This window comes from Leopardus geoffroyi, chromosome C2, assembly GCF_018350155.1.
Source record: "Leopardus geoffroyi isolate Oge1 chromosome C2, O.geoffroyi_Oge1_pat1.0, whole genome shotgun sequence".
NCBI lineage: Eukaryota > Metazoa > Chordata > Mammalia > Carnivora > Felidae > Leopardus > Leopardus geoffroyi.
Window position 1 is genome coordinate 94,066,298 of NC_059333.1, and position 16,035 is coordinate 94,082,332.

At 39.7% G+C, this 16,035-nt stretch overlaps 1 protein-coding gene across 6 annotated transcripts in view; it reads right to left on the reverse strand.

Annotated features, from left to right (window-relative positions):
• Positions 1-390: 390 nt before the first annotated feature.
• Positions 391-16,035, reverse strand: part of FNDC3B (fibronectin type III domain containing 3B) — a 359,057-nt gene continuing 343,412 nt past the window's right edge. For all 6 annotated transcript variants that reach the window (XM_045502967.1, XM_045502966.1, XM_045502964.1 and 3 more), the window contains 2 exons: positions 15,536-15,663; positions 391-3,963 (listed from right to left, as the gene is read on the reverse strand). In XM_045502967.1, coding sequence (XP_045358923.1) covers positions 3,652-3,963; positions 15,536-15,663 — 440 coding nt within the window. In that variant the 3' untranslated portion in view covers positions 391-3,651. The remainder of the gene's footprint in view (positions 3,964-15,535; positions 15,664-16,035) is intronic.

Below are 16,035 nucleotides of genomic sequence, written 5' to 3' on the forward strand. Positions count from 1 at the left end.
TGGGAGTTTGTCTTGGAGAGAGAGCATTCTGGGTCTCCGTGTGTATGGAGATAGACCTGGGCCCCTAAGGTTTGGCATCTGGATAACAGGTAAGGGACGCAGACTCTGACAAAGAATTAACTGGCAGCCCCCGGGCCTGTATTGTCCATAATCACATTTTAGCTGTCCCATACAGGGAAATCTGAATCGTTAGCTTCTTTTGAGACATTAGCACATGTGATTATGGCCTGTGATCTTGCAGGACCTCGGGTGCAACTGCTCTTTTGGATGCCACCTGTGTGGCCTCGAAAGGCATTTGACTGTGCAACTTTGGGGATGTGGTTTAAGTTTTTAAAAAGTAACAACAACAACAAAAGCAATCCTATTCATGGCAGAAAAACCCTACTTACATCAGAAAGAATTAAAACATTTATTGGGCATAAATATATTACATATACACTACAGATACAGTTAGGTATTACATATAGCATAGTATTTGCAAAATCTATACATTAAAATTGATATGGCAGTTTTAATACAATGTGTATGAAATAGTCTAAAATTTACAATACAGGAAAACATGATTTTTTTTTTTTTTTCTCCTAGAGTTGAAAACCTTGGAATGTATGTCCAACAGTGAGGTAAAACATTTTGTCTTTCAATTTAAAGAACTGTGCAAGGATAACATTCAAACACATTCAATTAGGGCACTTTTCAATTTTGACAGGAATACTGATTTACTGTAGCCAACAAAACACAGTTAGAAAATGCCAACAATTTCAAGTTGATAAGAACAAGGCAGATAATATGAAAAAAATCTTTTAAAAAAGTTTCTCTTTAAACAGTTTCTTTGAGGACAAAGGGCAGTTTGCATTACATGACTGGAATTTCTTGTGCCAGGGAGGAATCTGACATACAGAGCATCAGGAATCGGCCACTCACTCATTCCTATGTATTGCAAAAGGGCAAGAGAAATAAGGTCGATATAACACTTTATTTTATCGTTCGTGTGTAACGGCAATACCCATATAGTTATATATTGATGTCACAAATACGTATTTGTGATAGAAAACAGAGCCAGATGGAGTAATAATTTTTTGACTGACGGGTTTATAATGGACACCAAATCACGAAGAACAATAAAATAAAGTGCCGTCAGCTGGTATTTCACCCACTTCAGCTTTCTGGTGATTCAACGGGATGACAATCTCAAAAAAGATAAAGTACTCGTAGCAGTCTTGGCCTTAAGTATTCTTTCATTTAAAACATTTCAACCAATTCAGAGAATTTCTTTATAGCAGCAGTTCTGAAGTGTTTCCAAAAAGGGACCCCCCCCCCCACCTGGCAAACAGGGTTTTTGGACACACTTAACTCTTCATTTCACGCAGGTGTTTTGGGGGGAGAAGGTGTGTTTTAAGCAATGGTCTCCGGAAACGCAGATGCCACGGTAGAGTGGGTCATAATACATACTTAAGCAGAGGGCTGAGTTTTGGAAGGCCAGAACTTTGGCAAAAATATATTTACCTTGATGCCATCACTTTGCAAGGCTAATTAAACTAATTATTACAGTCAATAACAAAATACAAAACTCTCTAGTACTTACTACATCAATATAGGCACACAGAGTAATTCATTGATCTCAGCACTTTCTTTCAAGAGATGATTATGGTTTTTTGGGTACATGTAAACGTTTCAATCACTGATAATGGATTTTTTTTTTTTTTTTTTTGGCATTTAATGCACTAGATGCTCTTCTCTTTAAAAACACAAGAAAATGTCAGAAGATTGATAATACTACTACAGATGTTGCCAAGGTACAGGACTGACCTAAAAATTACAAAAGTATAAAACACAAAATAACATGCTACAAGGGGAAATTAGTACATAAGTACATTTAAAAAATTTTACAATAAATAAAGATTGCACTGTAATTGGCATTTAAAGTACTGTATGCAGAATATAGTATAAATAAACCAAAAACAAAATAATGTTGGTTTCCCCATGACTTTGGTATGGGAATATTATAAGCTAGTACAGGATACTGCATCTTAAGACAACATAGACCAAGCACAAAATCGCTATGATCAAGAAAAACCAAGTAGCAAAAATATACAAAAACAGAAGCAGGGGGATACACTGTGTCTGTTGCACCCTTTTGGAATATATTTATTTGCACCTCCAACTCTTAAATGTCCCTGAGGTACGCGAACATTATGGACTTCATATAAATAATCCAATGACTTTGGGTTAAACTTGATTATCTCATGACTCAGAATAAACATGCAAGAGTAACACTTTGCACTCCAATAGCACCTGTTGATCAAGGATCTCAAAGCACTTACAAACATTAGAATCCCCATTTCATTTTATTTCATTTTATTTTTAATGCACGGGAAACTGAGGCACAGAGAGGTAAAGTGACGTGTTCAGGTCACGCAGCAAGTTAGTGACAGATCCAGGGAGAGAATCTAGGCTCCTTCACCCCCAAACACCCTGTGCTCACCACCAAATATCATTCCCTCTCCACACATGGCCAGGTCAAACCCACAAAAATAGGAACTACAAATTTAGATGACTCTCGTTTGGGTTTTACCAGTTTTCATCTGCTGTTAGATTAATATGATGTGCATTGAATCAAGGTATTGAAATTCGATCACTTCACTGATACCTCAAAGAACAGCCTAAAGGCAAATCTTTCCAAAACAACAAGCTGTAAGAAGACTGCTCACAACTAGTATGAATCATGGACAATGGGCAGAGGCACTAAACAGTCACCAGTTCTCGCCATATAACTCTGGTCAAACATAACAGAATATAATAACTCTAGTGATTAGATTAGAAGTAGTTCTACACAAAGACAAACAAACAAGTTAAAGCAGCTTTTAAAACAGCTGAACAAGGAAACAACTAACTATTGCACAATGCCCTCTTAAAATTACTGCTATGAATCGATGGGGTAAAAATCTACAATGCTCCATAATTTATAGGTGCATTTTGGTTACTTGATTTCTTAGACAGGCAGCTCATAGTGTTAAAATCAGAAGAAATACAGATCATTAAAACATTTCAGATTAAAGTACACATTTTGATTCAAATGAGCTAAACATAGTTAAACAACTGAGTGACAAAAGGGTTGTTTAGGGCAGCCTTATCTGAGCGAACACATCTTCTGTACGTTGTTGTTGCCGTTGTAGTTGTGTGCTAATACTCTGACAACACTGGAATCCTAGACCTGTAACTACACACACTGTGATTCATGTTCACAGATATCGATGATCAAGACAAAAGAAGTGACTGGTGAATATAAATTACTAAACTGTAACATGGAAGAAAAAAAAACAAACAACCAAAGGCTTGCAAAAGACATCAGTGAAAACAGAATAAAGGTAAATCTGAAGATAAAAGAAAACATATGAAAGCTAGCTTTTGGTATCCGGTTTGCTTTTCTTTAAAAAAAAAAAAAAAATCCAGTTTAGTCTCTTCCTAGTTTTGCATTTCAAAAAGGTGCACCAAAACACTGATATTTTTTTTTTTCCTAGCTAAATCTGTAAAACAAGAGAAGTATATAAATCAAAGAACAGAAGGGCTTAAAAAGGGGAGTATCTGAATAAATGTGTGTATTAAAATGTGTAGCATTAATTAAATTCATACCTCTAGTTTTGTTGGGTTTGTTTACTTCATTAAGAAGTACTGTAATATAAAGGCAAACAAAATGGACAAAGTTGCAAAGCCAACCACAATGAGGGCTGCAAACTGTTCGTCAGTAGGCATCATGCTCTTCATTCTGGGATCGTCTATGCTCCCCGTGTCCCCTGTGAGCATGACCTCGCTTCGCTGTAATACAAAAGCCGCAGAGGGGCTGAAAGCTCCGCTTAGCTCCTGAGAGGTGTCTACACAGCGACGGCACACACACACGCGGAACCTGTAGTCTGTGTTGGTCTGGAGGCCTGAGATCTGGAATGTTGCTTCTTCTCCCTTGTATACCTTCCAGGGAAAACGAAAAAGTCCTGGTCAGTTAATCTGTAACACTGTGGTCTTCTAAAGGAATAATCCTATAACGCTGGGGGCCTTGTGGACCTGGCTTTACACCATAAAAACAAAAATGATGTAGACGGGTTATTTCTCCCAATCTGTATTTCATCCAACAGCAACAAAGGAAGGTGTCCTAACCCACTCTGAATAAACATAATACAAAATTCAGCGACTAGAATTGCAGCTGGCCTAAGTAATACATATGCAACTGACTAAATTTTAATAAGCATTTAGGCTGTAAATTAGAAGATGACTTAATTCTTACAAAGAGCCCCAGATCTTGGTCCACAGAACAAATTAACATTTGCTGAAAGGAAACAATTAAAAAGTTGTAGAAACAATACAATGCAAAGTGTCAGTTGGATGATTTTTTGACCGTTGCATGCACCATATAACACTACCCCATTAAGATATCCTACTTCTACCTTCAAGAAGTACATCCTATTCTGGGGCCCCTGGGTGGCTCAGTCAGTTAAGCATCTGACTGTTGATCCCGGCTCAGGGCATGATCTCATGGTTCGTGAGTTCGAGCCCCAAATAGGACTCTGCACTGATGGGGTGGAGCCTGCATGGGATAGTTTCTCCTTCTCTTTCAAATAAATAAAAAGAAGTACACGCTATTCTGACTTGTTTCTGTAATTAGTTTGGCCTGCTCTAGAAGTTCATATAAATGGCATCCCACTTCATGCCCGCTCTTGTGCCTACAAGCTTCATCCAGGTTACGGACTCAGTAGTGTTCCATCACCTGTCTAGACCTCAATGTATCCATTCTCTTTATGATGGACATTTGCATTTTTTTCCCAGTTTGGAGCTTTTATATAATAAGGCTGCTATGAGCATCTGTGTACAAATCTTTGAGGACCTAAGTTTTTATTCTTCTGGAGTAAATACTTAGGAGAAGAAGTGCTGGGTCACAGGAACATCTACATTTCACTTCATGAGAAATAGTTTTGCCAAGTGATTACATCACTTTGTACCTTCTGCCAGCAAAGTAGGAGAGTTCTGGTTGTACCCCATCCTCATCAACATTTGTTATTATTGGTCATTTATATTTTAGCCATTCTGATGGGTGATAATGCTATCTCATCTGCATTTGTCTGATGCCTAACGATGTTTCCTATATTTTCATCTGCTTATTGGTCATTCATATACCTTCTTTTGTGAAGAGTATGTTCAAGGCTCTTTGCCTGTTTTTAATTTACTTACTTTTAGTTATTTGTAGGAGCTCTTCTTTTAAAAAAATTTTTTTAAATGTTTATTTATTTATGAAAGAGAGACACAGAGTGTGAGCAGGGGAGGGGCAGAGAGAGAGAGGGAGATACAGAATCTGAAGCAGGCTCCAGGCTCTGAGCTGTTAGCACAGAGCCTGATGCGGGGTTCGAACCCATGAACCGTGAGATCATGACCTGAGCTGAGGTCGGACGCTTAACTGACTGAGCCACCCAGGTGCCCCTGTAGGAGCTATTTTTATCATCTGGATATAAATCCTTGGCCAGACACATCTTACAAATATTTTCTCCTAGTTTTGTGGAAGGTATGTGCCTAATTGTTTTCTTGAAAAAAACTTTTTTCTACACACTCCAATTTATCACAAATTAACATTTAAGTAATTCAGTGGTCCATCTGGTCATACAGACAGTAAACACAAGACAATCTGTTTTTTTCCATTAAGGACCTGGGAAATTTTCTTCCCCTTTGTTAACTCTAATACAATCACCATGAGGCTTACCATTATAGGGACCTGAAAACTACCAGTCTACTTAGAGAACTCTTGGAGGAAGGGAGATCTCATAAGCCTCTTTTTTTTTTTTTTTTAATTTTTTTTTTTCAATGTTTATTTATTTTTGGGACAGAGAGAGACAGAGCATGAACGGGGGAGGGGCAGAGAGAGAGGGAGACACAGAATCGGAAACAGGCTCCAGGCTCTGAGCCATCAGCCCAGAGCCTGACGCGGGGCTCAAACTCACGGACCGCGAGATCGTGACCTGGCTGAAGTCGGACGCTTAACCGACTGCGCCACCCAGGCGCCCCTCACAAGCCTCTTTTATCAAAGTGATAGCCTCAAACTTAAAGAAAATGATGATCACATAAAAATTACATAAAAATTCATGGCTTACATTACAATCAATGAATTGAGATAGGAAAAAAAGTACCTGGAACTCAAGCAAATCAGTAAGAGATTTGGCTGATGAGTTGCTAAACAAGAAAGTAAAATTAACTGAATCTTTCCTGTATGAATGGCACTGAGGATTGATAAAGCACTTAAAATATGCCTGGTACATAGCACTGCACAGGAAAAGGAAGCTATTACACCATTTAGAACTTAAAAACAACTCCAAATATATTATTAAAACACAGCAATTAAAAGTGATAATCATAAGCATTTTCAACCTAGCTACAGGCTAACTTAGTAAAGCTGTCATTTTTGCCCATCAATACAAATCCCCTAGAAAATAAAAAGTATTTCCAATGTTCTCAACATTGTCTGAAACACTTGTCAGCTACAGAGTTAGTGGGGATCTACAAATGTTGAGTGTTTTTAAAAAAATTTTTTAAATGTTTATTTTTGAGAGAGAGAGAGAGAGAGAGACTATGAGTGGGGAGGGGCAGAGAGAGAGGGGGCACAGAATCCAAAGCAGGCTCCAGGTTCTGAGGTGTCAGCACAGAGCCTGGTGCGGGGCTCGAACTCACACGCTGTGAGATCATGACCTGAGCTGAAGCTTGGAAGCTCAACCAACTGAGCCACCCAGGCGCCTCCAAATGTTGAGTGTTTTTAAAGCCTGGTGTATCAACTTCTACCAATTACCAAGAAATAGGACATACCATCAGTGAACACAAGTATACTGGCCATGCATTTAGTGTTGGGCAAACAAAGACAGTAAAAGAATCTCACGGGTTAGAAAAGGGAACCAACTACCAATGTTCGCTTGATATTTAGCCTTTACAAAATTTTTTTGGGGGGCATCTGGGTTGCTCAGTCAGTTGGTTAAGCGTCTGACTTTGGCTCAGGTCACGATCTCACAGTTTGTGAGTTTGAGCCCTGCATCAGGCTCTGTACCGACAGCTCAGAGCCTGGTTCTGATTCTGTGTCTCCCTCTCTCTCTGCCCCTCACCAGCTTGTACTCTCTCTCTCTCTCTCAAAAATAAATAGACATTAAAAAAAAAATTTTTTTTAAAAGATCATAACCTGAGCTGAAGTCAGACGCTTAACCAACTGAGCTACCAAGGAGCCCCAGATATTTAGCCTTTTTCTTAAGATTTTTCCTCCCTCGTTTTCAAACTTTACAATGTCTTATTTATTATACTTTTGTCTAATGACCAAGTGCCAGAAAACCAATTTTGTTTCTTACTACTATCCAGATTCATCATTGCTTTTGCTAGGACTTTTGTAAGATTTTAAGCATGTTCTGGGGCGGCTGGGGTGGCTCTGTTGGTTAAGCGTCTGACTTTGGCTCAGGTCAAGATCTTGCGGCTTGTGAGTTTGAGCTCCACGTCGGGCTCTGTGCTGACAGTTCAGAGCCTGGAGCCTGCTTCGGATTCTGTGTCTCCCTCTCTCTGCCCCTTCCCCAGCTCACCCTCTGTCTCTCTCTCTCTCAAAAATAAATTAACATTAAAAAAAACTAAAAAAAAAAAAAAAAAAAAAAAAAAAAAAAAAAAAAAAAAGATTTTAAGCATGTTCCCCTTGGTGAGTTACTTACCTTATTTCTTTAAAGACTGTAGCAAGAGCATTAGCAACTGGAGTCATAGACAGAACTGGTTTGGAGCAACCAAGTATGAAAGGGCTGTAAGAAGAGCGCCCCTGTCTGGTACTAAGAGACCACTGAGGGAGAGGTCTCTCACTGCTCCAGTGATGATTTAGTTAAATGATGGTTTAAGAGGAGCTTGTTGTCATGGTGACTGCCCCGACCCACACACTGCCAGCTCTTCAGGAGTTCCAACTACACCCTGATGGAACGGTCTATGAATTATTTCCCAACATGTGGGTGGTCTCAAGGAAACAAATGGTGTACATGTTTTTTCATTAAAGAAATCTTTTAACTGTAATGTTCTTTACTTTCTTAATTGAGATTTAATCTCTTAAGTCTAAATGCTCAAGTTGGTATTTTCTGAGAAAAGCCTTTTCTTGGAAACTATGGAGACCATTCCTGGAGGGAATGATTTACAACCCACGGGACCAGTTTGATAAAGAAGGTCCTTCCACACTTGCCACACAGCTCTGGTTTCTTATCTGCAACGTCCCAGTAAACAAGCCATTCTGATTCTGTGGTGAGAAGTTAGCACTGGGATGTTTACTGAATTGGAGAGAAGCTGTCATACAGCTTAGCTGTAAGATTTCCTGCTAGATCTGTTTTATTGAAGAGGCCGCTCCTCCTGAAGTATCTGTTGGCACTTACCACACACAGGTCGAAAGACTGTTGTTGTTGGAGCTCTTCTCCTCCGTGCAACCTGGGGAACTGGGAGGCAAGAGGGCCTTCCCTTCTCAAGCACAGGGACTGGAACCAGGATCCCAGGTCTAAATGCTCGCTCCGTTACTTTCTAGGTTTGTGAACTTAGGCAACCGGACAGCTTTGAGCCTTAATTTCCTCACCTTTAACATGGGGATAGTAACAGTACCTAACCTAACTCTAAGGGGGGGTTGAGGGTTAAAGAGAAACTGTATGTGAAGAATGCTTTGTGAGAACACGCTGCGGAAGGTAAGCCAACTTTATCCAGTTTAATCCTCCTGCTTAGAGATAAAGCAAGCGAGGAGCTTCAGAAAGGCTGTTCATTTCTTAAGGATTCCTTGCAAAGATGAGATCCCACTCCTAAGTCAAATACCTCTGCTCACCACTGGAACTGCCCCAGCTCTGCCTGTGCCATTCCCTCTGGTAGAGATGCCACCACCTGCCCTCTGCTTTACTCCTCATCTACTGACTACAGTCTGCCATGAGGTCCAGCTCTCATGGCCTGACTCGGTCTTCCCAGACAGCCCCACTCTCTGTCTGGTGTTTCCATTAAACCCCTCCCAGATCACCCCATCCTGGTTCCTGCTGCCTCTGGAGGAAAACACTGCCTTTCCTTTATGCTGTATGGACAGCAATTCCTCCACTCAGTCTGTGCCAAGCAAAGGCTTGGGCAGCATTTCTGTGCTGTGGCCTCTTAATTTCTGCCTTCAAACAATGACCTCGTTGAAGGAAACCAGTTAATAACCTATCCCCACAGATGTTTTTGAGACTTTTGGAAACTGGGTATAAATGTTCACTTCTATTTATTTAAATGAATTCTATGGCTTCCAGAATTTGCACAGCTAGAGCTTTGGAAGAAAGCTGGCCCAAAAGTAGATTTCATTTCTTAGGAACCCAATTCATGGAATCCTGAACAGAGACTTCATATATTCGTTTTGATGGCTCTTCTCAACTCTAACTTTCTGGAATGAAGATCTCTGAAAATGTTTTTAGAAAGCAAAGGAATGCTACTTTTCTCATACCATTTGGCAAAAAGCTTTAGTGAAGGAAAAATGAATGGCTAATCGAAGGGAACTTCCTTAATGACGAATCCAATTAAAACTTAGGCCTTAATTTGTAAATGTTTTTCTTTTAGCCATTCTTGGTGTTTTAATTGGAACAGCTCCCCCCTTTTCAAGCATTGCCAACTCAAAAATCTTTTAAAAAATATGGTAAACATATTGAGTGTGGGACTGTGTTCTATTATCCACAGCAACCAGCACCATGGATAGCCTCAACTAAGTTGATGCTCAGTGAATGTTCTCTAATTAGAACTTTCAAATACTCAAGAGCAGATATTCTTACACCACACTGTTTGAAAAGAGGGGAGAATTAGCAGAAACAAGGAAACATTAAGTATTAGACACACAAACCACATAGGCAACAGAAAAGAATTTTCAGTACAGGTGCAGCCATCATTGTAAAAAATGGAATCATTAACAGTAAGTTGTTTTTAGTGCATTAATAGAAACTATAGTTTCTAATATACTTTAGAAATAGTCAATGATGCTTATTAGGCCTTTTGGATTCTTATTTTATATTTTATTTTTAAGTAGGCTCCACACCCAACATGGGGTTTGAACTCACAGCCCCGAGATCAAGAGTTGCATACTCTAACCGACTGAGCCAGCCAGGTGCACCGACTTTTGGATTCTTAGCTGAGGAAAAATTAAAACAATTCCAACACCCCATTTCCTGAGGACTCCAGTTCCTGAGGCTGGAGATAACTGATTTGTTTTTGTGTAAACAGTCACAGCCAGGGGATCACAAAACCACAAGTTCGTCCTATCTGTCACACAGCTGTGCCTCCACTGAAGTGACTTTTCCTGGGACTGCACAGCTCTCTGCATCAGGATGGCAGGCCTCGTGTCCCTTTATTTTCATTCGTTTTGACAGGGGCACCATTATGGGCTTTTCCTCCTGCCTGAACCCAATTTAAAAGGCATAGCTCCATTTAAGATGGTCTTTATTGAAGTAACCAATCATAATATCTCAATAAGTATAGAAGCAATATTATTTTTATCAAGACTATTTCTGTTCTTGGTTTGATGTACAATAGATCTTAAAGTAATTTTGACTTTTATTCCAAACAGGAGGACTGAAAGTAATATTCAGATAACTGAAATGAACAATCTGTGCCCGTGAATTCAGAACAACATGCTCTGCAGTTGGATTCCTTGATCCCGGAGAGTCTCTGGGGGAGGATCCCTGGAGGTCTGCACCTGGGCCAATGCTTGGGTCTCTTTACTAATACTGCCCCTCTCAAGAACTGCAAAGGGAGGCAGAGCTGCACAGCAGTGTCACTTACGTAGAGTGTTCTCATTACTGAAGGGCCTGAAGCTCACAGTGGCCCCCAGTTAGAGGTTTAGAGGCCCTACTTTTATAACAAAGTGGCCGAGGCTCAGTGAATTAATTCTACTATCACACGACTGTGAGATACCCTCCAGCTCAAGAGGGAACCCACCGACCTGCAGAGGGTGGTTTGTAGAGGGTGCAGTGCTGGGCAGGCGCCGTTGTCCCTGAGCTGAAGAGGACAGGTAAGGGTACTGTTGCTGAACTGCCTCTTGGGGGTCTGCTGTTCTCACCCCAATGGGCGTCTAAGCTCTGAGAGCACTGCCCACGCTCTTCTGTTCTATGTCGGCTCTCTCGCGGTACAAAGTACCTAACAGTTTCTCAATAAACCAGGGTCCTAAACCTGGACTTCGCTGAACAGAATAAAAACTTGTCTCGTGAATTTTTAAGTGGATGTGTGAGCATTTTTCTGATGGCCTTCATCAGATACTTAAAGGAACCTGTAAACCTAAAAAAGTTAATCCGTAAAATAAATGATGGCTTTTAAATGTCCCCATGTTGATCTATTATTTTGCTTTGGATTTGATCCTTTATTCAGGCAAAAATAAAGAGCTGTGTTAGGGAACTGAATTGAAAGCCATTAAAAAATATGTAGGCTCTAAGACTTTCAAATGTTGCCTTAAGAGCAGCTCTTTCCTCATAGTACCTGCTGTGATGCCATGAAGAACCAATGTTAAGTCCCAATACTACATTCTAAAACGATATAAAATGAAAATTTATTCAGAGATGCCACCAAATTAAATGTAAAGGCCCACAAATTTTGAGATGCTTTAAAGGTTTACTTAATGAAACAAATCTGAGCACCAAGAATATTAATGATTTGTCACAAATTTTTCCCTAACATGTAACAATGTGTTACAGTTTGGTACTCTTTGCTCCTCTTCATGAAATATTTTTTTAGGGGCTCCTGGGTGGCTCAGTGGGTTAAGCATCCGACTCTTAATTTCGGCTCAGGTCATGATCTCATGGTTTGTGAGTTCAAGCCCCAAGTCTGGCTTTGCATCATGCTGACAGTACAGAGACTGCTTGGGATTCTCTCTCTCTCCTTCTCTTTCTGCCCCATCCCTGTATGCTCTCTTTCTCAAAATAAACAAACAAACTTAAAAATTTTTCGTGTAAAAATTATATAAAATTTGGTAAAAATTTTTCACACTTCTGGGGTATGAATATGAATCATCTTGCTTTACATTCTTATACAGGTATCAAACTATGTTATATCTCGTGCAAAAAAAATATCAGTCACCTGCATATACATATAATTTTCATTCCTTTCCAGAATGCTTTATAATTAATACTGTCTGACAAGAAGTTTTAAGCTTCTTTGAAAAAACTTTTGCTTGGCATGTTTATTAGTGGCAGGAAAGCCAAATCAATCTATGTATGCGTTCTAATATAGAGTAAAATTTTAGGTGAGGATTTACTCCTTTAAGAGACCATTTATAATTACAACCAACTGCTCACCTCCTATCTTGGTGGCTGAACAAAAGAAAGCTAATAAGCCAGAACCAAGGCAAAGTTAAAATCAATGTTTCAAGTGAAACATCAGAAAAAGCCTTGGTGTTTGCCATATTTGCCTGTATAAGATAAGCCCGGGAAGCAGAAAGACACTCTCCTGTTACAGGTGATTTTTTTTTTTTTTTAATTTTTTTTTTCAACGTTTATTTATTTTTGGGACAGAGAGAGACAGAGCATGAACGGGGGAGGGGCAGAGAGAGAGGGAGACACAGAATCGGAAACAGGCTCCAGGCTCTGAGCCATCAGCCCAGAGCCTGACGCGGGGCTTGAACTCACAGACCGCGAGATCGTGACCTGGCTGAAGTCGGACGCTTAACCGACTGCGCCACCCAGGCGCCCCTACAGGTGATTTTTTTCACCTAAGTTACAAACCTTCTAAATCCACCCCATGCTGAAGCTTACTCTTACTACTACCCTGAGTATAAATAACACCGTTCCTTTGAAACTGCCTCTTTCACGCAGGCAAGAAACATTTACTGAGTGCCTAACTACGTGCCAGTACTGAGAAATAACAAGGAGTAACACAAGCCCATACATTCATAGGTCCTGTCTGGTTAGTGCTGGGATTGAGGAATCCAGAGTGCTCCCTAAGAGCACGGAGCTCTGCCGTGGTGTATGCTCGGTGAGAATTACCTCCCCTTTTCTTTTGCTTTGCTTCTATGTATTCAAAGCCTGTTATCTCCGGAGCACAATTATTTTAACCATTACTCTGCACCCATAATATAAATAGGTTTCATTTCCTATTTCATGTCCAGAAAAACTGAATGAAGTACTCAAAACATCATGTTTAATGCTTATTGAACAGGGAGAAGCAAAAAAAAAAAAAAAAAAAAAAAAAACCCAAAAAACCGCAGTACAAATTGTCCCTGACTCAACCGTGGCTTTTAATGCACCACGACCCACCTTAATCATTTCTTGGTAAATGTAGTAAACACATGGTTATGTGAAGAATGCTAATCCCTATCTACTGAGCCTGTCCTAAAGTACGATGTTTTCATATATTTTCAACAAGAAACTCGCTTATAACTACAATAAGAAATGTATAACTACAATAAGAAATGTTCTACACATGTGACTGCATATCCTATTAGGATTTGTAAATCCATGGGTCTAAATATATAACATTAAACAAATAGCAGATTTAAAAACAATGTTTTTTTAATTTTACATATATATGTAGGCTTCATGACCAGTGCAGAGCCCAATGAGCGTGTTGAGTGGAACACGCAGCCGTGAGATCATGACCAGAGCAGAGATCAAGAGTTGGTCACTTAACTGAAGGAGCCACCCCTGTTAAAGATTTTATTTTTAAGTATTCTCTACACCCAACGTGGGGCTCGAACTCACGACCCTGAAATCGAATTGCATGCTCTTCCAACTGAGTCAGCCAGGAACCCCAAACAAATAGCAGATTAGAAACAGCCACATTGCTGATAAAATCTAAATTACTGAATTGATTTACCCATGTTTTAGCAATGCTTGCGATGTATTGATCTTGATCAAATAATGCTGCCTTCTCAATGTAAAACAGCAATCCCTCTTCTAAGCAGCAGAACATTTTTCTAAGAACAGGTGCAAAAGCATGGTATGGGGAATACAATGTTTTTAAAATAACAAGGACGAACACGCAATGAAGGTACTGTTGGGAAACAAATCATTCTTAAGTGTTAAATGATATGCTGTGAAATTCGGTATCATTTCATCTTTCACTGCTATGGAACAGGACAGTGCTGCTGGAGTTAAGATGACTGCAGTTAAGAGGGAAAAGCCCTCTGCCCTCTATCTGAGCTGAGACCCTGCAACCAATCCCATCTATCTGGTGAGCTCAAACAAACACAGAAAATTATTTAGTCTGAAATGGGATATGCTGTAAAGAATGAGATTGGAAAGTGAAATGATACAACAGTGTTTTCCTCTCTGTTTTCTAGTGTTTTGCTCTTAAAGAGGAATAATGGAAACCTTAATTATATCATCCACTGAGGTTAATCCATACTTACTAGTAAATGTCATAGTTTTTTGCAAAATGGGGTTCATCCTTTTATCTGATTCTTCATATTAACAAAGTACATGAAGTGCACCAAAATTTTCTCTGATCATCTTACACACTTGCAAGTATTCTTCATTATTGTATAAGGAATATTAGCCAGTAATTTAGCAAAAGCTCTGAATCAAATTACTTTCTACCTGCTTTGTGTATCTGGAGCCTCAAGAACTGAACAGAGGGGTCTTACAATTAGGCCAATGTTTTAGAAGACAGGTGGCATTTATCTTCAAGTTTCTAAGTTTGATATACACGCATGCCTGCATTAAAAGCTCTGGGAAGGAATGGGCTTCACCTCTCCTCAGGGTAATGGGATCATATCCTGATTTCACAAAAACAGTTATTAAGTTCCTGGAAACATTACGGAAACCGATGGAGTATCTGAATCATCTACGGATGATCTGAATCATCAGTATCTGCTGGTGGTATCAGTACCAGTGACTGATCATGTACAGTTGTGAAAGAACAAAGGATCAAAAAGCATTATGAAAAATAATAAAACCAAATTCTTTATCGGTTATATTCCAATTACATTCTCTCTTGCATGGGTTTATCAGGTGATCTGTATAAGCCTTGCTAACTCAAGTTATGGTTCATGGACCAGCATCACGTGGGAGCTGGAACCCTCCCCACCGACTAGTGAATCAGAATTTGCATTTTAACAGATTCCTAGGTGATTGCACATTTAAGGGTGACAAACAGTGACCTCGAGTTGCTGAATCACAGGCCTCAAGAGCTGCTAAGTCATGTACTTTATCCTTCTAACTTCTATAAAAAAGGCAGACAGGACACAGGCTTCAGTAGTTAGGTTGAAACTACTCTCCCTCTGTAGTAAAGCCATTGGCACTTGGGTTTTCATTGCATACCGATTTTGACATTTGTAAACATCACTGCCGATATCAAATACAAATACAGAATTTAATATTCTTTGTAAGGTCATGCTTGAGAACTGAAAATTTAATGCCTCCACAGACAAAGTGGAAACTAGGGCTTATATAAATGGGTATACACTAGGCAGTTTCTATGATTGGCTGTAAGAAAACCCTGGCTCACCAGTCACTGAATCTTTCAAGGCTAGAGGTAGAGGCTTAGACCGAGAAGCTGCACACATGTCATGCACGCCGGTTCTTACCTGTTTGTACTCAGATTCTCTTCCAACCAATACCTGCAGAATGTAGTTGACAGGGTCACCTTTCATCGGTGGTACCGTCTCCCATAAAATTTCACATGAATTTCCTTCCAACTGTGTGACTCGAGGTGCTGAAATACAGATCCACAGATCCAAGCTCAAAATCCAAAATCACAGTAACAGTCAACATTTTGGTAATATTGGAGCGGGAGAGTGCTTAGTGTCCGCTCTGAGAGGGGGGTTTATTGGCCCAACCTCCTACAAGACCTGAGGGGAACCCTTTATAAAGAAAAGATCCTCCATGACTAGCAAGCCATTGATGAAAACTCCTTTGCTTATTATCCTATTAAAAACTGCTCAGCCTCCATTTGCAACTACGTGGATGGGGTTGGAGGGTATTATGCAAAGTCAAATTAGTCAGACAAAGACAAAAATCATATGACTTCACTCATATGAGGACTTTAAGAGACAAAACAGACGAACATAAGGAAGGGAAACAAAAA